Source organism: Erinaceus europaeus, chromosome 5, assembly GCF_950295315.1.
Source record: "Erinaceus europaeus chromosome 5, mEriEur2.1, whole genome shotgun sequence".
In the NCBI taxonomy this organism is placed as follows: Eukaryota; Metazoa; Chordata; class Mammalia; order Eulipotyphla; family Erinaceidae; genus Erinaceus; species Erinaceus europaeus.
The window spans coordinates 112797767-112822605 of record NC_080166.1 but is presented as its reverse complement, the minus strand read 5'-3'; the positions used below and the strand labels follow the sequence as shown (position 1 = coordinate 112822605).

Here is a 24839-nt window from a genome sequence, read left to right as displayed (position 1 = left end):
TACAACAATGTGAACCTATAATGACACACTTTCGTCATACACATATCAAATGATTGCCTAATTTCAAAGAAGATTTTAGAATTACCCCCACATCAAGAATTTTTCCACAGTAATATTCGCTTCATCTGCCTTCCTGTAAATTGCTACTTAATTCTCCAGACCCTTCTTTGTTTAAATCCCAAGGACAACTGAAACCAAGTAGGCTCTTAACACATTTGGTGGGGGTGGGGGATTAGACTGGCAAATTTCAAATGGGAACAAGACCCTGGGTGCATACTTTCTGTTGGGTCATAGTAGGAGGACAGTCCTACCTGTACTCTAAGCTACTTAGGGACATATGTGGGGTAGAGCAGAGGCAAAAGAAGCCTTTATCCTCTGTAGGACTGTCCCCCAGTTGTATAAATGGAGTGGCACAATCAAAGGCAGATACTAAGGGTGGAAGTTGTTCTGGAATTGCTGTCCCCATAAATCATCTGAAGGGGAGTGCAGCATTTTTCTCTCACTCTTTATTTGTGATTAACAGTTGGTTACAGTAATTTTTAAGAATTTTTATTTATACAAAGGAAACACTGACAAAAACCATAGGATAAGGGGGAGGGTACGACACACAATATTTTAAGATTACAATGTATAGTTCCACATCACACCCACCACCAAAGTGCTGTGTCCCTACCCTTCCATAGTTTTTAAAAGTCTTAGAAATAGTTTCTTGCTTCAGAGAAAGAGAGAATGAGAGAGAGAGAGAGAGAGAGAGAGAGAGAGAGAGAGAGAGTTCTGCAAGTTCATGTGTATTAGTTCTCTAGATTCCACATATAAGTGAAACTATCTGGTAGTTGTCTGCCATCTCTTTATACCTACTTCACTAAGCATAATCACTTCCAAGTCCATCCATTTTACCTCAAAGGACACAACATCATCCTTTTTGATTACAGACTAGTAGTCTATGGACTATATATGCCATACCTTCTTTAGCCAGTCCTCCGTTGACGGGCATTTAAGCTGCTTCCACTCTTTGACTATGTGAGCAATGCAGCTGTGAACATAGGGTACATATGTCCCTACCAGTTATGTTTGATTGTCCTTTGGGTAAATGCCCTTAAGAGTGGTTCTTCTGAATCATAAAATAATTCCATTTTTATTTGTTTAAGGACTCTCTATACAGTACTCCAAAGGACCCAGATGCAGCTTTTCTTTCCTACTTCTTTCTCTCTGACAGCTTTCATACAGATAGGCTACTGGTCTCTGGCTAGACAGGCCCTGGCACCATAACTTAATCGGGAAATGCAAAGGCCTAGAAATCAGAATGGCCGTACATCAATTCCATTTACTGTGATTATTTGTCATCAGGCCGAATTTGGATGCTTATGACTTTTAAATGGCCAGAATGAATAACTTAAATTAATAAGATTTTTTTTTGGCACAAATATAATCAGAGGACTAGAAGGAGGCTCAAGTTTGCAATTAAAGATGTAGAACTTGGCTTGACACCACATCAGAAAGCTCCAGAGAGTTCAGCTGGCCAGAAGCTAACCATGAGCCTGCATTGCTTGGCAGCTACCTAAAGAAACCATAATCACTCCTAAGCTGCATCTGAACGATGGCTCTATTACATAAGTTTATATTCTCAACAATACTTCAAGTCTCGAAGGGGTTCTGCATTCAGTACCAGGTTTATTTTAAGGAGGATATTGCTGATCGCTAAATGTCCAAAGAAATGTAACTAGAGGGAGTTGGGCAGTAGCGCTCGGGTTAAGCGTACCTGGTGTGAAATGTAACTAGAATATCAGACTGATCTTAAGAGAAACAATACAAGGAGTTTTGCCTAAGACACCTGGTAAAAGCGTGATAGTTAAAAAGGGCCCAAGTGGGGAGTGAAAGTATTTTGCAGACACCTATCATGGGGAGGTGGATGAGGAATTATATTCATGTGTAAATAACTGTACTATAAACCATTAACTCTATAACAAAGTGATTTAAAAGGTAAGCACTGAAAAAATAGTTTTGAGAATATATGGGGCTTCTGTCCTCAATCATCTGAAGGACTGACAAGTGGAATATATTCTTCCAGCAGCTGACATTTTCAACTAACATTTCTTGCTACATTCATAGCACTGTAGTAAGTGCTGTGGGTATAGAGATGAATGGTATATAGGACCAAACTCAAGGCATTCTGAGTGAAGTGAGAGGCCAGGGTTCCCTAGTTTTCAACACTACATTCTTACCTACTAGATACCTGAATATGTGTTGTTTTGTAACTTCTCTTAACTGGCTATTCTTCATGTGTACAATAGTACTACAGCTTTTTCCCTGCAAATAAATGATATAAGTGTCCATAAAAAGAATGAGAAATCAGAATCTGATAGGTAGTAGATGGGAAAGAAATCTCTGAACTGAACATCCAAGAACAAGGGAGTTTAGTGGCTGATGCAGAGGGAAAGAAAGAAGAGTGTTGCAGATAATTACAACAGTGTACAAAGGTATAGATGCTAAAAAGCAGTTTGGGGTGACCAACAAATAGTACTGAGGCTTAAGCACAGAGGAGAAATAAAAATGATAGTAGCAGCCAGAATGCCGAAAACGGAACTGAACTATGACTGCCTTAGGACAGCATGTCAGTAAATCTCTGGGCACTGGTGGGTTGTCCAAGTGAATTTAGGAGAATCATTTCTCTGTTCAAACATGGCCTGGAATTATTAAGAAAAGGAATCAGCAAACTGAGTTAAGAGTCATTACAAGAGTCTAAAGCAATAGATTATAAGAAACTGACCTAAAATAATGGCAGTGGCATTAGGGGGAGGGGGTGAGAATTCAAAATACTGAAAATTAAGGAATAGAGATAAGATGGGCGAGGCACTGGCAAACCCAGTACATCATGCCTGATACAGTGCAAAAGGACCCAGGTTCAAAGCCTTGGTCCCCAAATACAAGAGGGAAGCTTCCCAAATGGTGAAATAGTGTTGAAGGTATCTGTCTCATTCAATCTCTCTCTTTCCCTCCCTCCCTCCCTCCATCTTTATCTCCCCCCTACTTCTCAATTTCTGTCTCTAGCCAAAATAAATAAACAAATACATAAAAAAAATTTTTTTCAAAAAAGGATTGAAGGTAAGGATTGAATGATCCCATATTTTTTAATCTGGTATGAACAAAAACACTGACATAATGAACTAACACACATACCACCACCACCACCACCACCACCACCCACAAAACACAGAAGAAGGGATAAAGCTGACCAAGAAGACAAATGAGTTCCATTGCAGGATTTGTTTAATGTCAGCCAACCATGAAAAATCATCAGAAAGTTCCAAACAGAAAGTTGGAAATAGAGCTCCAACGCTCAGGAGAGGAGATAGGATTGAGAGATGCAGATTTGAGAGGAGTTAGAAGAAGAGATTTAGAGTTGTTGTCAAGCCTGAGCAAACTTGGATTTGAACTCTGCCTTCAACACTAACTAGCTGTGTGGCCTTCCACAAATTATTTATCATCAGAGCCCTAATTTCCTTAATTGTAAAATTGGGAAAAACTATCCATACTTCAAAGGCTTTGCTTGTAGCGTACCATCTGGTTGCCATTTGTCACAGTCACTGTCGGCCATAACCATCATTGCTGAAGCCATTAAGGTAGATGAACTTGGCCACAAATAGAGAGTAATTAAATTTAAAAAAAAAGTTGAAGGATATATCTTAGGGAACAATGATTAAGGAATACATAGCAGAACAATCCTAAATGAAGCTTAGGAAGTACCTAAAGAGGTAGGCAGAAGACAAAGACAGCCAAACATCAGGGAGAACGAGGGGGCTAGATTTCAAAGAAGGAATCATGGATAACGTAATGTTAAGTGCTTCTTTGTGAAAGGTAAGGGGGGAAAAGAAAAAGAAAAGGAAGGAATTGGATATATATTTGAAAGTTACTTTTTTTTTAAGTGGAGTTTTTATCTATATGACAGGATTAGGAGGTGGTTTCAGATGAAGTAGGATTGAAAATAGAATCTTACTTCAGACACAAATAGGATATGTATCAGATACTAAAGTGAATTATGAGATAGATAAGCTTGAGATTTCAACGTGGTCACACACAAGATATTTTATACCTTTCTACCCATTTTAGAGAGTATGCAAGGCTTCAGTTATTACAGAAAATGTGAATTGGTGGGAAGAATTTTTTTAGTAAAAGCTGGAATATGAATTCCCTCATTATAAAGAATGAGAGATGTTGTGGCATAAACTTCTCAGCATAACTTTTTGCCAGGCTAATGAAATAAAGTAATTCCAAAAGCTGAGTCAGAAAACACTTCAACCCCTGGTCTCTGGCCTATCTAAGACAATAGCAAGTGACAAGACCAGAAACCTAACAGCCAGGCATCTTAACTAAGAATATCAAGAGAGATGGTTCCTGTCCTCACCCAACATGGCATGAGTCCTGACACAGACAAACCACTGTCTCCACAACTACAATTGAACGAAATAAGACAGGAAAAGGGTTTATTAAGTAACTCTAAAGGAATGTAATCCCCAGCCTAATGAAATTTCTCCTGACTTAGAAAGACCTTGTTAAAGATATAGAAACAGTGAGCTTCTGCCTCAGCTTTGGCAGTTAGTTCTTTACTGGCTGCCTGTAACCTTTGGTGACTATTTCTCGACTTGTCTATTCTAATAAACTTTAACCTTTTCTGTAACATTATTTGCTGCCTGTTGACTTAATCCCTTGGCTCCACCCTCCACTGCCAGCCAAATACTTCTTCAAGAGATACTTTGCTTCATTTCAATTGGAGCTTCATTGGGATATCAGAAGCACTTGATCTGTGTCATTCATGGGTAGAGTGAAATAAAAGACTACCGTCTGAAGTGTCTGGTTTTCCCACAAGTCCCTTTAGCAGCAGGGGAATGTAGAGTTGGTAGGGCTGAGTGGCCTGGTGATGGGGCAAAGGACACCTGAGTGTTCTGTCACATCTCAGAGGATGAGTTGGTGTGGACCTAATTCAAACACATCCCAAGAGTATTACTTGAAGGCAAAAGGGAGACCTAAGGGAAACAAGAACTCAGAGAGAAATTTTCAAAGCTAGAAGAAATGGAACTGATCATGTCAAAGAAAAAAAGTAGACTACTCAAAGCGAAAATCATTGAAGAGCCTCCAAAGACACCCATAAGAAAAGTTGGCTTTATCCTGTCCTCATCTGCTCCACTCCTACTTTCTTGGTCCCTGTTCATTAATCATTTTGTTTTACTTTATATCTCATTGCCTTTCAGCCACCAAGTTGCAGATGCTATCATGAGTCCATCCTGACTTCCCTGGGCAGATGACTTTACCAGTGTGTCCTGGAACCTCACCTCTCCAGAGCCCTACCCCATTAGGGAAAGATAGAAACAGACTGGGAGTATGGATTGAACTGCCAACATCCATGATCACTGGAGAAGCCATTACAAAAGCCAGAACTCCCATCATCTGCACCCCTGACAATTTTATTTATTTATTTATTTATTTATTTATTTATTTATTTATTTATTTATTTTTGGTCTATACTCCCAATGGGGGATATATGACATGGGAAGATAACCAGAGGGCTTTAAGCTCCAATTCCATAAGGACCCGGAGAGAAAAGAAGAAAAAAATGAAGGACATTCAGAAGTGCTAACAGGCTAGATGTAACTTAAAAAGGAAGAGAAGACGGGACTATTGCGGGGGGGGGGGGGTAAATAGAGACAGATAGTTATACAAATAATAGTCAGCACATCTCTGCAACCTTCTGGGAACTGTTGTTGCTTCCAATGGAGAGAAAGGGGATACAGAACTGGGTAGTGGGAACAGTGCAGAATTATACTCCTGTTACTTTATAATTTTATATATCAATACTAAACCACAAATAAAAAATCTTAAAGATTTTTAAAGTTGGCTTTAAATAACAATCACTGGTTCTTCGTCCTAAAATCATCTTACAACAATATAGTCAAGTGAGGATAGCTTACCTCCCCCTTCCTCATCCTGCTTCACTCTCCTGTTTCTGTGCAAAGAGCAAAGGGATCAAGAACATTAGTGAGGGATCTGTGTGTGTGTGTCCTTCTTTTTATCTGTCTCTTCCTCACTCCTCTCCCTCCACTCTCCTAAGTATATATAATTTTAAAACACTGGATGGGGGAAGTTGATTGCTAGTATTTCACATGCTAAGACTCTTGGTTCATTCCCCAGTGCTGCATTAAATACACGATTAAAGAAAGACTGGCAAAATAATTCACTTGGGAAAGTGCCTGCATTGCCAGGTACTCAACCCAAGTTTGAGCCTAACATCAGGAACATTTTAGTACTGTTGTGCTTTCCCCTCTCTCTTTGCATCTGAAAAAGTCCTCCTGAAGTGGTGAAGCTCCAGCGTTGAAAAATATAAACAACCAAAGTTTGTTTACTTTTAGAAGAGCAATAAGGAGAGAAAACATCTACCATCCAGAGATGAGACTTGACACTTTGGATAAGTATGGGGAGAGATCTCAAATTTCAAAGTATTATTGTGTGTATGACTAAATACTTTTACTTCTGAATTGAGAGGGTTAGAAGAAGTCAAGACATTCTATCCTGTCTTAGGAAGGAGCAGAAGTCTTATGATTGTCTAAGAGTCATCTTTAGGCAAAAGACTTGCTGCTACTTTGTCAGCTTAATGCGAGAGTAGAAGATATTTTTAATTTAATTTTTATTTGATAGAACAGAGAGAAATTAACATGGAGTGGGGGGACAGAGAGGGAGAGTGAAGGGGGCAGGTGGTGACGGACCTGGTTAGGTGCACATGTCACCATGTGCAAGGTCCTGGGTTTGAGCCCCTGCTCCCCACCTGCTGGGGGGGCATTTCATGAGCAGTGAAGCAAGATTGCAGGTGCCTATCTTTCTCTCTCCCTTTTTATCTCCCCTCCCCTCTCAACTGCTCTCTGTCTTGTCAAATAGAAAGGAAAAAAAAAAAAGGAAAAAATGGCCACCAGGAGCAGTGGATGATTCATAGTCCTGGCACTGAGCACTAGCAATAGAGAGAGGGAGAGGGAGAGAGAGAGAGACTTGCAGCACTGCTTCATGGGTCACAAAACTTCCCCCCAGAAGGTTTGAACCTGGGTCCTTGTGCATGGTAATGTGTTCACTCAACTCTTGGCCCCCTAAAGATCTCTTTTCTTTTCTTTCTCTCTCTCTCTCTCTCTCTCTCTCTCTCTCTCTCTCTCTCTTTCTTTCTTTCTTTCTTTCTTTCCCCCCAGGGTTATTGCCAGGGCTTGGTGCCAGCACTATGACTCCACTGCTCCTGGAGGCCATTTTTTTCCCTATAGGTTAGGAAAGAGAATTTGAGAGAGGAGGGGAAGGTAAAGAGGGAAAGAGAAAGATAGATACTTGTAGACCTGCTTCAACACTTGTGAAGCATCCTCCCTACAAGTGTGGAGCGGGGGGCTTGAACGGGGATTACTGAGTGGTCCTTGTGCTTCATACTATGTGTGCTTAACCTGGTGCGCCACTGCCCACCCCTCAAAATGCCTTTTTTTTAATAATAAAAAAAAAAAAACCATAATTCTTAGTCATCACAGATGCCATTTACTCAAAGATGTAACAAGTGAGTGAAAATGAAGCTAGGTGAAGACTTCAAAGAGAGTAATGAAAAAAAAATGGAAGAAAGGACAACATGATTTGGTGACATGAAAGAGATGAGTGTGAACTCTTTTAAGGTAGGAGAAATTTAGCATTGCTGTGAGTTGAGGGAAAAGTAGGCTAAAAAACAAATTCATAAGAACAACAGAAGAGAACGCTGATAAGGAGAGACCACAAAGGAGGAGTGACATGGCAAGACCAAGATCAGCATTACTTACTTTAGAAAAATTCTTTCGTTTGACAGACTGGGGAGAGGTAACAGGGAAGCAGCACAGTGGTGATGCCAAAGACTTGCGACTCTGAGGTCTCAGGTTAGATCCTTGGCAGCACCCTAAGCTAGAACTAAGTAGTGAAGGTGGTGGTGGTTTAGATTTGTTACTTTGGAGAGCAGAGTTAAGTCCACTGAGCAGAGCTAGAGAGAGATTAATGTGGCTTCACTGGAAGAAAGAACTTATTAAAAATCAGCACTGGTCACAGTGGACTGACCTTACAGAGCTGTGAGGTGGCTTCAACAGAGGATAGGGGTGAGCAACTGGAATGCTACAGGGAAAGTTCTGCTTGGGAGGGAGGGTGAACTAATGGCTTCCAAGGCTTTGTTGGATAGGGCTCAGTTTCATTGCTTTTCCACAATTCCGGAGTCTCTGCTATTGAATACAACAAAAGGAAGTCCAGGAGGATCAGAGGAGAAAGTGTAAACAGAGGATTTCAAGTGAGCTTCTAAAGAGAAAACCATCTATTTGCAGTAAAGGAACCAGCATGTGGTTGAGGTGGATTCTGCCGCCAAAGGCCAATACTCTATGGCTGCAGAGCTTGGATGTGTATTAAACTGGAAAGTATTACTATTTCTGGGAGGCTATATGAATGGGTGAGGTAAAAATGAAGCTATTGTGCAGAAAGTCTCCAGAATCCCTGCGGTTTTTCTCTTGTTAAGAAGGCGAATTACAAGAGAAAAACACGTGAGCCAATGTGGCCTTTGTCTAAAACTCAGAAACAAAATAACCCAATCTCTTTCAATCCCTTCAGATATGAGTCTGCAGTCTACAAATCAGTGCAATTGAGAATAATCACACCAAACTTTCTATAGGAAAACAAAATGTCACAGAAACTAGGCAAATTATTCAGCAAGACAGCTACAATGTTTCTTTGAAGTAAGAACTGTTGTTCCTAAAATTACCATATATTGAAACAAAATATTCCAGCAGTAAGTACTATGCACCTCAAAGAAATCTGCCCACAGACTCAATTTCTAAAAAATCACCTATAATCCAATTAACACTTATGTCTAGAAAGAATTGTTAATCTGCGTGACCCATGAGTCATTTTACCATAATATTTCCTATAGAGATGAAATACATCTGAGCCATAAGGAATCTCAGTACCTAAGATCCTTTGACATCTTTAGATAACTATAAGTTGTAGGAGGGGTTAAAGTTTAGGTACAGTTTAGGTACCTGCTACTGTCTACAACTATTTTTGCTGAGTACACACATTGCTTAGACAGCTTAACTTATTAAATAAATGATTGGATACATAACATAATAAATAAGTCCTGCTAGCCAGTTTACTCAAGAACCACTTTCTGATGGGGTCAAGTCTCTGTCAGACTTTGAGCATCTTTCTAGTGTTCCTAATAACCTTATAGTTCCCAGCATCTTTACCCTAGGATAGAGCAGCAGAGCCCTCAGAAATCCCCAAGTCAAAGTGGATATAAAGCCTGGCATCTATGAATGTTGTCACTTTTAGGAATCAGGCTGGTCCAAAATGTAGTTTGTCTACATCTCGCAGAAGTGACTTCTGAACAATGGTGAGTATCTATCTTCCAAAGTCCCTTAGTTGGCGTCTTGACCTCCACCCCCAGAATAAAGGTTGAGAGTGGGAAGAAAGCAATGGGTGTTTTTTTTTTGTTTGTTTGTTTGTTTTGTCATTGTTCTAAAGAGCAGTGCAAGCAAATCTTGGTGACAGCTGTCTCCAATTAAACCCTGCAAATGAATGTCCAGGGTTGAGTTCAGCTGCAATCCACTAGGAGGTATATTTCAGCTGGGGTGTCACTAACTCACATTATTCACTAAGTAATCAGGAACACAGTTCTGAACATGCTTTGACATTTATTATCTCCTTTGAGAACCATCACAACCCAGGGGGAAGAAAAAGGTGTCTTACAGAATAGGAAGCAGGCTTGGAGACACAGAGACCACACAGCAAGGGCATGGAGGTTGGGCTACACTCAGCTCTTCTAGTGTTATTCCACAACTAGTTCAACTAGTCTAGGCTCTAATTTGTTTTCTTCTCATCCAGAGTTGGTGAAAGTGATAAGTCTTGAAATGAACAGGGCCCGATGAAGCTTCAGTTTCATTTTATTCAGGACATAAGGCCCTGGAAAGTGGTCCTACTGGAATATTTGCAAAAACATTTAGCAAGTAGATCTTGGGTACCCAAGACCATGGAAAGCTAGAAGAGAAGGTGAGAGAATTTCTTTCTTTGAATACATATCAGAAGGAATACTACCCTCCAGATGGGTCTGTCTAGTGCAGGATTAACATACCTAAGAAACAGCATTATTCTCACCCACCCCAGCATTAGAGCAACTTGAACTTTTCACGACTTCAAAGCATAGTAAGAACAATCTTACCAAGAGAATCATGTTAGAGCTATTTAAATGTCTTCTATATAAAACATAACTAGATTTTGATGCTGGTCTTGTGGTCATTGAATAACACTTTAAATTTTATTGATTTATTTTTTTGTCACCAGTGTTATTGCTGGGGCTTGGTGCCTGAATGATGAATCCACTGTTCCAGCTTTTTAAAGGACAGAGAGAAACTGAGAGGAAAAGGTGGTGATGAAGAGAGATGGGAGCAGAGATAGAGAGATGTCTGCAGCATTTTATTGTCAACTGTGAAGATTTCCCCCTGCAAGTGGGTGCCAAGAGCTTAAACCCAGGTTCTTGCACGTGGTAATGTGTGCTCAGCCAGGTGTGCCACCACTCAGCCCACCTAAATTGTAATTTCTTGTTTTAGTCAACAGCTGCCACCTGCCATCAGAGAGGCTGAACGATATGCAGTGAATCACATCACATTCCATCTCACAAAGAGCCTGTACTCAACCAAAAGTAAAAATAACAGTACTACTATGAAACCACATTGCTCTTAACCATGCTTATAGAGATGACTTAAAAAAGAAATATTTATTGATTAAATAGAGCAAGTGCATCACTCTGGCACATGTGATGCTGGGGACTGAACTTGAGATCTTATATTTCAGAGTCCAATACTTTATCCACTGGGCCACCTCCAAGTCACAGAGCTTAAAAATAAAATCCTTAGAGTACTGCTTTTTGTTTATACCAATTCAATTTTCTCTTCTTAGATACAATCCACTGTTAAAATTCTTACGGATTCCTGTTCTGTCCTTACTATGGAAGCTTCCACTCTAGATAATTTCATTTATACACCAGCAACACATTATGTACATGTTCAAACAGGCATCTCCAACCATGCCAAACTCCACAGACTCCAGTGCAGAAGTCCATGATATGACTCTTAGGGAACTAACAGCCCTTATGGGCTGGTCCTAATAGAATACATGACATAAATCAATAAATTAGTATATCTTAGAAAGACAGGCAAATGCATTGCTGAAATCCTCAAGCCATTCAAAGAATCCTACTGGCCCACCAGGTGAGTGTCTCTATCTATGAAAGAAGGGGACTTTGTCATAGCTCTGTTGTGTATAAAACTTCAATGCAGGACATCTAAACATAGGGAAAAAAAAAAAAACAAAGGTAGGAGGCCTGATGGTGGTACACCAAGTTAAGTGCATGTGTTACCATGAGCAAGGACCCAGGTTCAAGTACCCCATCCCTGCCAGTCCCTGTTTGGGAACCAATTGCCGAGCTAGCTTCACGGGCGGGAGAGAGACAACCAGAGACTCATGGCTGAGCTGGGAATGCTGTTCAATCTTTATTGATGAGCGAGAATGCAGTGCTATCTATCTAATCTCTGTTCATTAGAAAATCCTGTCCTTTATATCTCCTGAGGCAGAAGTGTTAGGAAGAGGAAGTACTAGGATAGGGGGTGGAGTGGAAAAAGAGCTCGAACCAGTGGGGATTAAATGGTGGAAAACAGGATGTGACTAGGAGAGGGGGCGGAGTGAAAAGAGAGTGCGAACCAATGAGATTAAACCAATGCCCTGTAGGCAGGGCGGGCCTCAGGTAAAGCAGTGATTATGTAAATAGACCACAGTGTTAAGCAATGCAAGCGAACCTAACGTGATGATCAAAACAGAAGGGGTCTCAGAAGCAGAATTAGAAGCAGACCAAACACATCCCCGCCTTGCAGGGTGGAGGCTTCACAAGTGGTAAAGCAATGCTGTAGGTGTCTCTCTTCTCTCAATTTCTTTCTGTCCCATCAAGGAAAAAGAAAGGAAAGAAAAGGAATAAAAAGTGGCTGCCAGGAGTGGTAGATTTGTCATGCAGGCATCAAGCCTTAGAGATAAGCGTAGTGGCAATGAGAGAGAGAAAGAGAGGAAGAGGGAGGGAAAGAGGGGGAGGAGAAGGAGGGAGAGGGAGAGGGAAAGAGAGGAGGAGGAGAAAGAGAAGGAGGAGGAGGGGGAGAGAGAACAAAGATGGGTTTACTTTTTGGTATATAGTTCAACTAATATGTGAACAATTTCAATTAACATCTATTGTGAATTGAACAAGTTGTGACTTTCCACAAGACGTGGAGAAGACCTAGCCCTGGTACCTATGAATGGGAAATTTGGAAATATGAGGAGTCAGGTGGTGGAGCACCTAGTTGAGCACACATGTTACAATGCTCAAGGAGCTGGGTTCAAGCCCCCAGTCCCCCTTCTTTTATGTAAAGAATAAACTGTTGTTTTTTTTTTTTTTAAGAGAAGAAAGCCATGTATGATGAAGACAGGGCATGGAGAGATGATAAACAAGCCCAGAGATGCCGAGGGCTGCCAATGGTCATTAGAGAGCAGTAAGAAGGGCAGAAGGGGTTTTCACTTAGAGTCTTGAGAGGAAGCAGTTTCACCTATATATTAATTTTGTACTGTTGGTCTCTAGAGTTAAGAGAGAACAAACTTTCACTGCTCGAAGACACTCAGTTTATGCTATTTTGGGTTTACTTTTTGTCTAAGAAACAAAGTTAAAGTGATACCTATATTTAATAGAAAAATCAAATGTCCTCAGAAAGTTGGTAGGAAAAAAAAAGACTGCTGAATAGGTAGCAAGGCTGGCAAGAGTGAAGGCAACCAGAGAGGCAAATGAGAGAAGACACTGGCCAAGAAATTTGGGGGACATTGACTTTGAGACTGAGGGGTCCATCTGGTAAGGTTTATCACCACTTAGAAGTTCACTGTCCCTCTCAGGTTTGGTTGGGATATTTTTTTTTCCCAAAAACATCTTGTCACTTTTTAATGGCAACAAATCACAAGCTTGTCAGTTCTTCATCAATATACAGGCAAAACCATGTTCTGCTTCCTGTCTCCAGCTTGGCATTTTCCTTAACTATGTTTCATCATTCTAAATTAGACAGCAAGCCATGTGCTGGAAGGTTCTGTTGGCCTGTCTGTCTGTCTCTATATATAGTACTGAATCCACCATTTCAAAGGTGCTAAGATTCCACTCATTGATGACGATTTGCTAAAATGGTTACATTTGGAGCCTGAAAAAGGAAGGTCTTTTTTCTTCTTCTCCCCACACAGAAAGCTAGGGGAGGAAGGAGGCTTCCTTGCGGATTCTAATATTGATCTGGCATCAAGGTGGGCTTGTGAAATGCATGTCTGTAATGGCAAAACTCCTCACTGGGAAGAGCTTCAGAGTAGTCTCCAGAAGCTTTCTCAGCAGTAACTGGGGAATGTAGTATTGTTAATCCCAATTGCACTGGGAACTGGGGTGATTCTGAAAGATAAAAGCACTGCCTTGTGGCAAATGGCCACTTCTAGGTGCCATCAAATCAGGCAGAACCCTGGGAGAGTATTAATTCTGAAGATGACTGTAGTACCCCCTGCGGTCATTCCTTTTAGGAAGCTACTATGGAGCAGGCCAAATGAAGCCTTGATGTGCAAACACTGTTTACCAAGTACAGATAAGCTGGGCTAAACCATGCTCCAAGCACTTAAAAAAAGATACTGATTTTAATACATTAGCACTAGAACATGCTGTACAAGCAACAGGGAAATTGCAGTTGTCAAAGTGTGAATTGAGTCTCAGGGTAAGTTCAATCCAGGAAGTGAAATCCCAATTTAGATCCTTCTTTTGCACCCTTCACCCCATCCATCCGTCCGCATGCTTCTTTTAGGATGGGGGTAGTCAATGTTACTCAGCAAATGTGTTTCACACCAAGATATGGTTATGGTAAATGCATCAGGGGAGTGGGAGTGACATTCTAAGAAAAGTTTAATGAAGCCTTTCAAAGGGTCAACCCATAAAGAGTGGCCAAGGTGGTATGTGTGTGTGTGTGTGTGTGTGTGTGTGTGTGTGTGTGTGTGTGTGTGTGTGTGTGTGTGTGTGTGTGTGTTGTGTGTGTGTGTTTTAATAAGACAGTATTCTAAAAGAATATCACAAAGAATTTTCTATTGTATTTTCCTTTTTAAAATATTTTTCTTTAGATGGAGATATAAAAGCAGAGAGAGACACCAACTAGCACTGAAGCTTTTTTCAAGATAGTGGGAGTCAGTCTTGAGCTTGGGTCCTGCACAAAACAAAGTAGCTCAACATTCAAATTAACTATTTCACTAGCTTTGCAGAAAGCCAGCTTCCTTACTTTTATGAGTCACTATGGGTAGACTGCAATATACTGGCTTGAGAAAAACGTTTTTGGGGATGGAAAGGTCAGCCCAAGGCTTCAGCAAGCTGGCAAGTAGAGAGGGGTGTGGTGAGAGGTCCTAAGTCTACCAGGGGGTTGGATCCTCTGAGACTGAGGACTTGAGAACCACGGGTTAACTCTGCTGACTTGAAATGATACTAAATCCCAATGCTTGTTTGACAGGCTTGTTTGAGGAGTTTGCTATATCAATGCAACAAATGAAACTTTTATATCAGAATGCAACTGTTTTCTAGAACCATTCTATCAGAGGCAGCTATTTTCTTGAAATTGAAAGTCAAGGCAGGTTATTTTTCTCAAGACAATGCTGCCAGCTCTTATGTCTGACTCCCAATATCCACTTGTTCTGCAGGAAAGCAGAGCCTGGGCATTCTGAAAAGGAGGTGGGGTGGACCAAAGCACTCCCTGAGGACTCTGTATGTGTGATAGATTTACATTAAGTCTTTGCCTCCAAAGGGCACTGGCTATCAGAGACTAAGGTGGAATGTAAAGGAAGAGGTGTCAAGCCACTTTCCCAGTTAGTGTTTTTGAACCAAAATAACTTAGATCTGAAATATTGGTCCTTTCTCTAAAATCATCATCATCATCACCATATTATATATATGGCATAGTATATACACATTTTAAGCTTTCAGCATAAAGTACATTTTTCCTTTGTCTTTATACCTCTGAAAACACCTTTGGTCATTTCTAAAAGATGAAATACTTTATACACACACACATATAGGTGCTTGCAGCTAAAATGTACACATAGATGTACATTTAGATGTACATATAGATGCCCTATGTCAGCATAATGATGGCAATTAACATGGAACCACTACAACACATGCATTGATTACTTTGTTAGTAATTTAAGTACTTGCCATCTACTTTGCAAAAAGCCCACTCAAAGCAAGAAATATCATTTCAAAAAGTCCATCCAACTGGCTAGAAATAAATACATGTGCATATATATATATATATATATATATATATATAACAGTTCTCTCAATTAAATAAGAAGTGATAGCAAGGAAGGGTATTTTATTTAATGCAATTATCTTTCCTTTGATATTCTTAGGACTTAAATTATTTATAGTATTAAAAATCATTTTGCAGTTATTTAAAACTTAAGTTAACTTAAATAAAAGTTATTCCTTTTACACCCTATTTCAAATATATGTCTTTCCCACTTTGTCAATTGTCTCTTCTTTATCAAGTTGAAAGCAATACATATAATTTTTAATGAGAGGAAGGTGTCTTCCTCATTTCTGAGTTTCTAGCAGATGCTAGTGACCTACACAGTCTGCATTATTTAAAAGCAAAGAATACCAATTTACCTTCTCAGTTAGAAACTAAAGGAATGAGAGCTGATGCTAGAAACATACTCAACAATCTTATGGTTATGAATCTCTCAACTATAAATTTGGAGAAAAATATAACATTAAAATGCAGCAATCTATACCCTGATTTCCCCTAGAACATCAATTTAGTTCTGAAATAGTTATAAATTAGCCATTGGTAACTCAGCCTCCTAAATGATTTAGCCTTTCTAATTAACATTTCATCTGTTTTCTATATAAAAAATATCAAAGAAATTCGAGATATGGAAAAGACATGCTGGGTGAGGATCTGAAACTGATTTGGTAGCTTTGGAGTTGACATAATCTTGGCCTGGTGCAACTCATTTTGGAAAGCTGCCTCAAATTTCCCCCCTGGTTTTGAACTTTTTTTTTTCTTTTTTCCTTACCACTTTCATCTAGCAAGAAATCATCCTGGTAACGGAACTTCTCAGGTCCACATGCAATAAAAATGTCATCATCACCAAAAAAGTCCTGAAGGCACATCACCTACAAGAGAAAAGCATGGCACTCAGCAAGGGGTCAGCAGAACAGCAATTACAACAATGCATCCCTGCAAGGAGACATCTGCATAAAGCCATTTCCCCTCTAATGGAATCAACAGGGCAACGTGGCCAGAGGAATTTCAAAAGAAGGTTCCAAGCATCTGTTACTAGTAAGAGACATGTTATGTTTCGGTTGTGCAGGAAGACGGGATATAAGGAAAATAGAACTGGTAACTGTCACATTTATTACTTGATATATCAATAGACTCTGAGGTAACAGCCCTTTATTTTCATGACAGAGTGGATACAGCAACATGTGGAAAAGGGGTGCTCCTTCATTCTTCTGAACATTGTACTCCCTGATAGCAATAAAAGTAAGCTTGTGAATTTTAGCGACAAATCAGTTCTCTAGTAATTGATGCCATAGTAGGCACATGATGAACACTGTTTAGGTAACTCCTGAAGGAAAAAATAAATAAATACATATATACATATATATGTATATATAGTGAATATTTGATCTATTTATTGGATAAAGATGGAAAGGAATCAAGAAGAAAGAGGGAGCCAGAGACGGAGAGAAAGGGGCCAGGCGCGTACCCAGTTAAGCACATATATTACCAAGCACAAGGACCTAGGTTCCAGCCCCACTCCCCACCTGCAGGGGGTCGGCCTCACTAGCAGGGGTGAAGCAGGTCTGCAGTTGTCTTATCTTTCTCCCCCTCTCTCTATCTCCCTGTCTTCTCTCAATTTCTCTCTGTCTTATCTAATAAATATTAGAAAGAAAAAAGAAAAGGAAAAAGAGGTGAGAAGTGGCTGCCAGGAGCAGAGGATTCATAGTGTTGGCACTGAACCCCAGTGAAAACTCTGGCAGCAATAAAAAAAAAATAATCATAAAGAGGAGGGGGAAGTCTTTCCTCCTGCAGGTGGAGACCTGGGGCTTGAACTTGGCTCCTTAAACACTGTAACATGTGAGCACTAATGGCTGCACCACTGACTGACCTCTCTGTAAATATCTGTATCATTAGATGAATACAATGATATTCTTTAGATCCATTCTACCTCTAGCTGAGACAAAAATGGAGTCCTTAATGACAGGAATAATAGGAAAAGTAAATTATTTCTGAGATTTAGATTTGGAGACTATGCCTACAACTAAAGCTACACTCAATTTTAAACCCCCATGCTGCCCAATTTCTTGTAGTCATACAAAAGGCAAGTTTTTGACATTGAGTGAGTATTTTTTCTCCAGTGAGAACTCTTGAAAGTTAAATATTGTTTTTCCAGTAAATTTGGTCAAAATGGTTTATCTCAAGCATTTGAGTCTCTAAACTTGAGGATAGGGTCCAATATTTTGTTCACAATACTGCTGACTAATACCTATTATCAATTTGCTTTGATCACTTGGAGTAAAACACAAACCAGTCAATTGAAGATAGTCATTCAGAGCTTCATAAAATATTTTCTTCTTTTTTAAAGAAAATACTTTTATTTACTTTTTTTAATGAGAGAGAGAGAGAGACAGGGAGAGAGGGAGAGAGAGAGAGAGATAGAGAGATAGATAGAGAGAGAGAGAGAGAGAGAGAGAGAGATCCAGACCAGACCAGAGCTTTGGCTTATGGAGGTGCTAGGGACTGAACCTGGAACCTCAGAGTCTCAGGCATGAAAGTCTTGTCCATAACCATTATGTTGTCTCCCCAGCCCCATAAAATATTTTATAATATAATTTTTGTTTGTTTATTGAAGGACCAGAGACAAATCTTTCTGAAACATTACATTCTTTTGGTCTATGTTTCCTATCAGCTTCTCCTTTATTTGTTTATAGTTTCATCCCTGGTAGCACTACTCTGACATAGCATATAAGCTGTAAGACTTAGAGTAGTAAGTCAGAAGAACATAGCATTATCTACAGCCCCCCAAAAGTAATGATGTGTTGTCTTTAGGTAACCTTCTCCCCCAAATCTCTCATTTCCAAATCATCATTTGGTTGAAGCATTCATAATGAAATTTTATAGCCATTTAATAATAAGCATCAAGTGTGAGTGATAAACAACCATAACTGTCAATTTTTTTCTGTCTAGGAACATGTAAAAACACAGGTAATAGGGGGCCAGGCAGTGATGCACTCAATTAAGTGCATATAGTACTAAGCACAAGGACCAGTGCTATATTCCCCACTTGCAGGGGCAGGAGGAAGTTTCACAAGTGGTGAAGCAGGTTTCCAAGTGTCTATTTTTCTCTCTCCCTATCTCCCCTTTTACTCACAATTTCTTTCTGTCCCATGCAATAAAATGGGACAAAAATGGCCTCCTGGAACAATGAATTCACAATGGCAGCACTGACCCTAGTGATAACCCTGGAGGCAACAAGCAAACAAACAAATGGAACTTTTTTTTCTTTGCTTCCAGGGTTATTGCTGGGGCTTGGTGCTGGCACTGCAAATTCACTGCTCCTGGAGGCCATCCTTCCCATTTTGTTGCCCTTGTTGTTGTTATTGTTACCACTGCTGCTGTTGTTATTGGATAGGACAGAGAGAAATCGAGAGAGATGGGGAAGACAGAGGGGGAGAGAAAGACGAGACACCTGCAGAGCTGCTTCACTGCCTGTGAAGCAACTCCCCTTCAGGTGGGGAGCCGGGGGCTGGAACAGGGGTCCTTTAGCAGGTCCTTGCTCTTGGCGCCAAGCGCATTTAACCCCATTGCACTATCACCCAGCCCCCAACAAATAGAAAGTTAAAAGGAACATTATAATTACAAAGAAGACAGAGTGAAGGTATTCAACAATGATGTCCGGAAGTTCTGACCTACATTGGTTAAAAATAGGCCCTTTGGATTCAGAAGCCACTCTGTTTCACTCCTCTCATCCCAACCACGACTCTGCTCTTCATTTTCTTCAAGACTCAGAGTTCCCACACCAACCTTCTTGATCAGTGTTTGTGTCATACACACCACTTTCACTTTACGTGAATGACATGAACAAGTCTTTATTTGCTTTTTTGTTTTGCTTTTTAAAATATTTTGATTAGCTATGAGAGATACAGAGATAGAGACAGACAAATAGAAAGACACACCAAACATTGCTCAACTCTGGTTTATGGTGGTGTTGGGACCTCAGAGGTTCAGGCATGAAAACCTTTGGCATAACCATTATGATGTCTCCCCAGCCACCAGTCTTTATTCTGTGTACATATGCCAAGTATCATATAAACATGAATACAAACAAGTATACATACAAACATAAATAAGACATGGCCTTTCTCTCAGGGTTAAGACATGAGCAATGAACCACAAAGGTAGTGTCCCCTAAAACATAAATGACTAATAGATTTTGTTAAGAACAAGTGTGTGTGTTTAGTGTGTGGAGGGGTAGTCTATATACAGTCAAACAGATTTGAGAAATACTGAGTTTATCCAATATAGGCAGATTTCTTTATTTCCAGTCTTAAACTCCAGAGTGTTGGTGTACATTATAACTCCAAAGAGGAGATAGAAAAATCTAGTACTTTCTAAACAGATTTGATTCTGAAACACTTCTCACACAGCTTTGCCTAGAGTGGGCTTGGCAGGGCCCCATTGGGCACTGTGTTGGCAGAGAAGGTGAAAAGAATCCTAGGAAAGCCCAACAGTTCCTCAATTCTTCCTAGGCAGCCACACTTCTTTAGATACCAAATCAGTCTTCCATCCTTCCTTCTTTCCTTCCTTCCTTCCTTCCTTCCTTCCTTCCTTCCTTCCTTCCTTCCTTCTCAAACATTTCTGATGGGCCTACTCTGGGCCAGAGTCTCTGACAAACAAGGTAATGGCACATAACTGATAGATGAAACATGTCTTCTAAAGGAAACTGTCCTGTCTTCCCACATGTCCCTAGCCTTTTGCATTTTTATCGTGAGACTACTAACCAGATCACATCCAACTATATGAGTGTCTAATGCTCCTGCAAAATTAACAAACAACAATCCTCAAAATTACTGCAGTTCATAAGTGACTGCATGCCACTTCCCTCCCACCAGTCACCCATGACCATCCTTGAAGTCTGAGACTCAGAGAACAGAAGAAATAGGCACCCAGCTTGGACAGTTAAGGTAAAATTTTGTTGGCAAGTAGGAAATGAAACATGATGAGCTTCTGACAGGTTAATCATGTGTCTTTCTATCAAGGTTTCAAGAACATAACAGGGATGCAACTGATTGCTGGGGAGAGGCAAGTATCATCACCGAACATAAAAAGACGGGAAAGGCATTTCAGAGCCAAGCAACATGCATTCATTTACCTTTCAGTTTTCAGGAACTGAAAGCAAAGAGTGTGCTGAACTCTTAGAGGCTGTGATGTTCTCTGTGCTTTCTGCCCAGGCATCATATAGCCACTTCCCTGTTCACAACCTCCCACAAAAAGAGGCAGGTATGAACAGTAGATGAAATTCAAATTTATAAAACTGTTTCTTGATAGATGCCTTGTAAAAGGATTGATAGCAGAAGAGGCTTAAAAACACGTTTACAATAAAGATAAATTTAGGATAATCTCTGTATTTGAATTATCCATGCTCTCACTCTCTATCATTGATCTAGAAGTAGCTGTAATGTATTCAGACCAATGCAAGAGTAAGAGAGGAATATTTATAACCCTCCCCTTCAGACCAACATACTATGAGAATTTTTCTCTAGGCATTACTATGTATTCTAATATCAAAGGATCAGAAACGATAGAGCAATGTAAAACCCATGTTTTGCATTTTTAGGTTTTCATAATATAACACAGTAGCCAACTTAAAAAATTAATTCCATTTAGGAGTTAACAGTAAAATATGTCCCTTATTTAGCAGGGTAGTACCCTTTTGACCTTTTTTTTTTCCCCTCCAGTGTTATCTCTGGGGCTCAGCACCTGCACTACAAATCCAGTACTCCTGTGGCCATTTTTTTTTTCTTCCATTGTTGCTGTTTTTATTGCTATTATTATTGCTGATTAAGAGAGAAACCGAGAAAGGAGGGGAAGACTGAAAGGGGGAGAGAAAGATAGATACCTGCAGACCTGCTTCACTGCTTGTGAATCAATTCTCTTTCCTCCCTGCAGGTGGGAAGCCAGGGACTCAAACTGGGATCTCCTTGCTCAGGTCCTTTCACTTCACACTATGTGCGCTTAACCCGGTGAACTACCGCCTGCCCCCTGATCTATTCTCTTTTTGTGAAACCTCTGCTTAGCAGGTATCTCTGATGTTTGAAGCATCCATCAAGATTACAATACCAAACAGACTGCTCTGAGCTAGGAATTCAACAGAGAAGATCCTGCACTGCCTTCTGTTATTCTGTTGATGGACTAGAGTCAGATGGTTTGAGTTACAACTCTTGTCCTGCCCCCTCTAGTTAATTATGATAAAGGGATTCCTATTTCTAAAGACCCCAACCAAATTTAGTTGGGCTAAAGGTGGTGCCCCCTGATAGGTGTAACAGTTCTTAGACATCATGGGGAAATCTGCTCTTGTATAATTCCACAAAAGAACAGTCCTGCCATGAAAGTCTAGGGTTTGCATGAACCCAGAGCTGTGACTTAGATATTAATCTCTTCCTACACCAGTTCAATATGTCAGTCGTCTTCAGGATTTGATGATTCAGGATTTTGGTGATTTTTAAAAGCAATAATTGGAAAAGAATGAGTGGCTAATAAACTTTAGTTACTGTTATTAGTCTCAAAGTGTTTTTCCAATAAAAATGAATCCAGTATGTAGCTAGTATAAGCAAATAATCAATTAATAAAAGAAACATAGGGGCCCAGGAGGTAACACACCTGACTAAGCACACATGTTACCATGGGTTCAAGTCCCCACTCCCTACCTGCTGGTGGGAAGCTTCATGAGTGGTGAAGCGGGGCTACAGATCTCTCTCTTTCTCCTTCCCTATCTCCCCTTTACTACCATTTTTGATCTGCGCTATCAAATAAACGACAAAAAGAAAAAAAAATGGCACAAGGTGTAGTGAATATGTCATGCAGACACCGAGCCCCAACAATAACCCTGGTGGCAATAAAATAAACAATGACAAAAGTCATGGTATGCAGCTCTTGGTTATTATACCAACAGACTTCCTTTCTAAGTAGATTTGGATTAAACATAGAACATAAGTGGCCATTTTTCCTTTGGGAATCAGGATTCTACTGATAACAATTATTTTGATAAAAGGCATACTTTGAACTAGAATCAAAGGACTGGTGTAGTGCAGAGCTGGTAGAAGAAGGTGCCAAAGGGGTCTGGTCAGTGGCACATGCACAAGGACCTGGTTCAAGCCTTTTTTCCTACCTATAGGAGAAAAGATTCACCGCAGTGAAGCAAGTCTGTAAGTGTTGTTCTCTCTCTCTCTCTCTCTATGTCCCTCTCCCCTCTCAATTTCTCTCTCTCCTATCAAATATAAACAAACAAACAAATAAATAGAAAAATGTGTGCCGAGAGTGATAGATTTGTTGTGATGGTGCTGAGCCCAGCAATAACTCTGGTGGCAATATAAATAAGTAGCACAGAACTTGGTATGGCTGTGCTTTTAGTTCTGTCAGGCTGCCACTGAAACGAGCTGAGGAAATAACCGGCCAGTAAGTTCACCTGCTACCACAGGTATAGGTCTATGAACCATTATCTTAACTCAGGGACCCTTGGAACCTTCTACCAACCACCTATAGATTTGTTGGAACCAGATATTTTTCCTTCTCCAGGGTTGGGAGCACTGTAGTGAAATATCTGTTGTGGACAAGTATCTATTTTATTTGTTTGTTTGTTTGTTATTGAATAGAGACAGAGAGAAATGGAGAGTGTGGGGGAGGGAGAGAGGGAGAGAGGCAGAAAGACACCTACAACACTGCTTCACCACTTGTGAGGCTTTTCCCCAGCAGGTGGGGACCAGGGGCTTGAACCCGGGTCCTTGCACACTGCAATATGAACACTTTAACCAGATGCACCACTTCCTGGCCCCAACATGTATCTAGTTTATAAATGCAATTTTACTAGTATTGTGCAATTTAATATAGGAAGTAATCAGCTCATGGAACATCATGAATTACTTCATTCATTCTCTCTCCCCTCACCAAAAGGTAACCCTGGAATTGGGTGCCTCCATGATACATAGTGAATCCACATTTCCCAGCAATATATATATATATATATATATATATATATATATATATATATATATATATATATATTTTTTTTTTGTGGTAGTGGGAGGTGAAATAGAGATTGAGACTGAAAGAGAAAAACCTGCAGCACTGCTTTACTATTCATGAAACCATTCCCTGCGGGGGAATCTGGGGGTTTAAACATTCCATATGGTAATGTATATACTCTGCTGGGTGAGTCACCACTCAAGACCTCATTCCCTTCGGGTGCTCTGGCTAGATATGAAAACCTAGCCACAAACTGAAATATGTCATTCACTGCACTAGTTTATTTCCAACGTGTTTCCCATAAAAGCATGGCAGATTCTGACTGCCAGATGTGATGGGAAATGCTTCTGAATGGGGAACAGGATAGTTAGGTTCTCTATATTAGCTTTGATAAAAACTTGGGACAGTTACTTGAATTCCCTTTATTACCAGTTTCCACACTGGTTCTTTTTGACATAGCAGTTACATGGTGACAACAGATGTAAATTCTCATTTTTGCTGTGATAGAAAAACAAGAATAGTTCTGTATGCATTTCTACATGTCGTGTGCAGTCTACATTGTTACACTTACTCCTTTCTGCAAAGAATGAGGTAGTGTCTACTTGACAATAGATGAGGGTTATTTGTACTCCCATTTTACAGATTAAAAAAAAAAACAAACCAGGGCCAGGTGGTGGTACACCTAGTTAAGGCTCACATTACAGCATATTTACCTAGGTTCAAGCCCCCGGTCCCCACCTGCAGCGGGCTTCACCAGTGGTGAAGTAGGCTTGCAGGTGTCTCTCCATGTCTCTTCCTCTTTATCTCCCTATCCCTTTCGATTTCTGTCACTATCCAATAAATAAATAAATAAAAGCATTTGGAAAAACAGTGAGGACTAGAACTTTAAAACCAGGTTAGTGAGTGAGAATTCAGTCAGACTCTTAACTCTCAAGCTGCAAGAAAACAAGAACCTTTAACTGCATTGAAATGTGTGCCTTTACCTCTGTGTTCTATGATTCTGCTGATAAAACTGTTATAAAACACTTACATATTGTACATTCATAGTTTATAATAAGCAATAGATTTTTAAAAGCAGTTGGAATAGTTTGACTCAAGGAAAATGCTAAGTGGTCTGATTCTCTTTATGTAAAATATGAATTTATATCTTTTTTCCATGAACCTGTCATTATGTACACTAGCCTCTGGAGTCTTAACTGCTTAGAGGAAATGGGGCAAAAACTGCAGACAAATAAGGACTTCCTCTCCGCCTAAGCTTCCGGCTTCAGTTTCTCTGCGAGGGCAGAGATTCAAACAAAGGCAATAAAAGCATCTGCTATTTACACATTTCCAAAGTAGGACTATGATATACAGTCCCCTCACTGGAAGGAGATCTCCATGGTGACGCTGACATCACCGAGCTGGGAGAGTCTCAGTGGAGCCTATACGCTATTTTCTTTA

The 24839-nt window shown here is 40.1% G+C and overlaps 1 protein-coding gene across 8 annotated transcripts in view; it reads right to left on the bottom strand.

Moving 5' to 3' along the window:
- DCLK1 (doublecortin like kinase 1) overlaps positions 1–24839 on the bottom strand; it is a 383977-nt gene that overhangs the window by 159132 nt on the left and 200006 nt on the right. For all 8 annotated transcript variants that reach the window (XR_009549996.1, XM_060191633.1, XM_060191634.1 and 5 more), the window contains exon 4: positions 16168–16267. Coding sequence is in view for 7 of the 8 variants with exons in the window: in XM_060191633.1 (XP_060047616.1) it covers positions 16168–16267 (100 nt within the window). In the remaining variant the exon portion in view is untranslated. The remainder of the gene's footprint in view (positions 1–16167; positions 16268–24839) is intronic.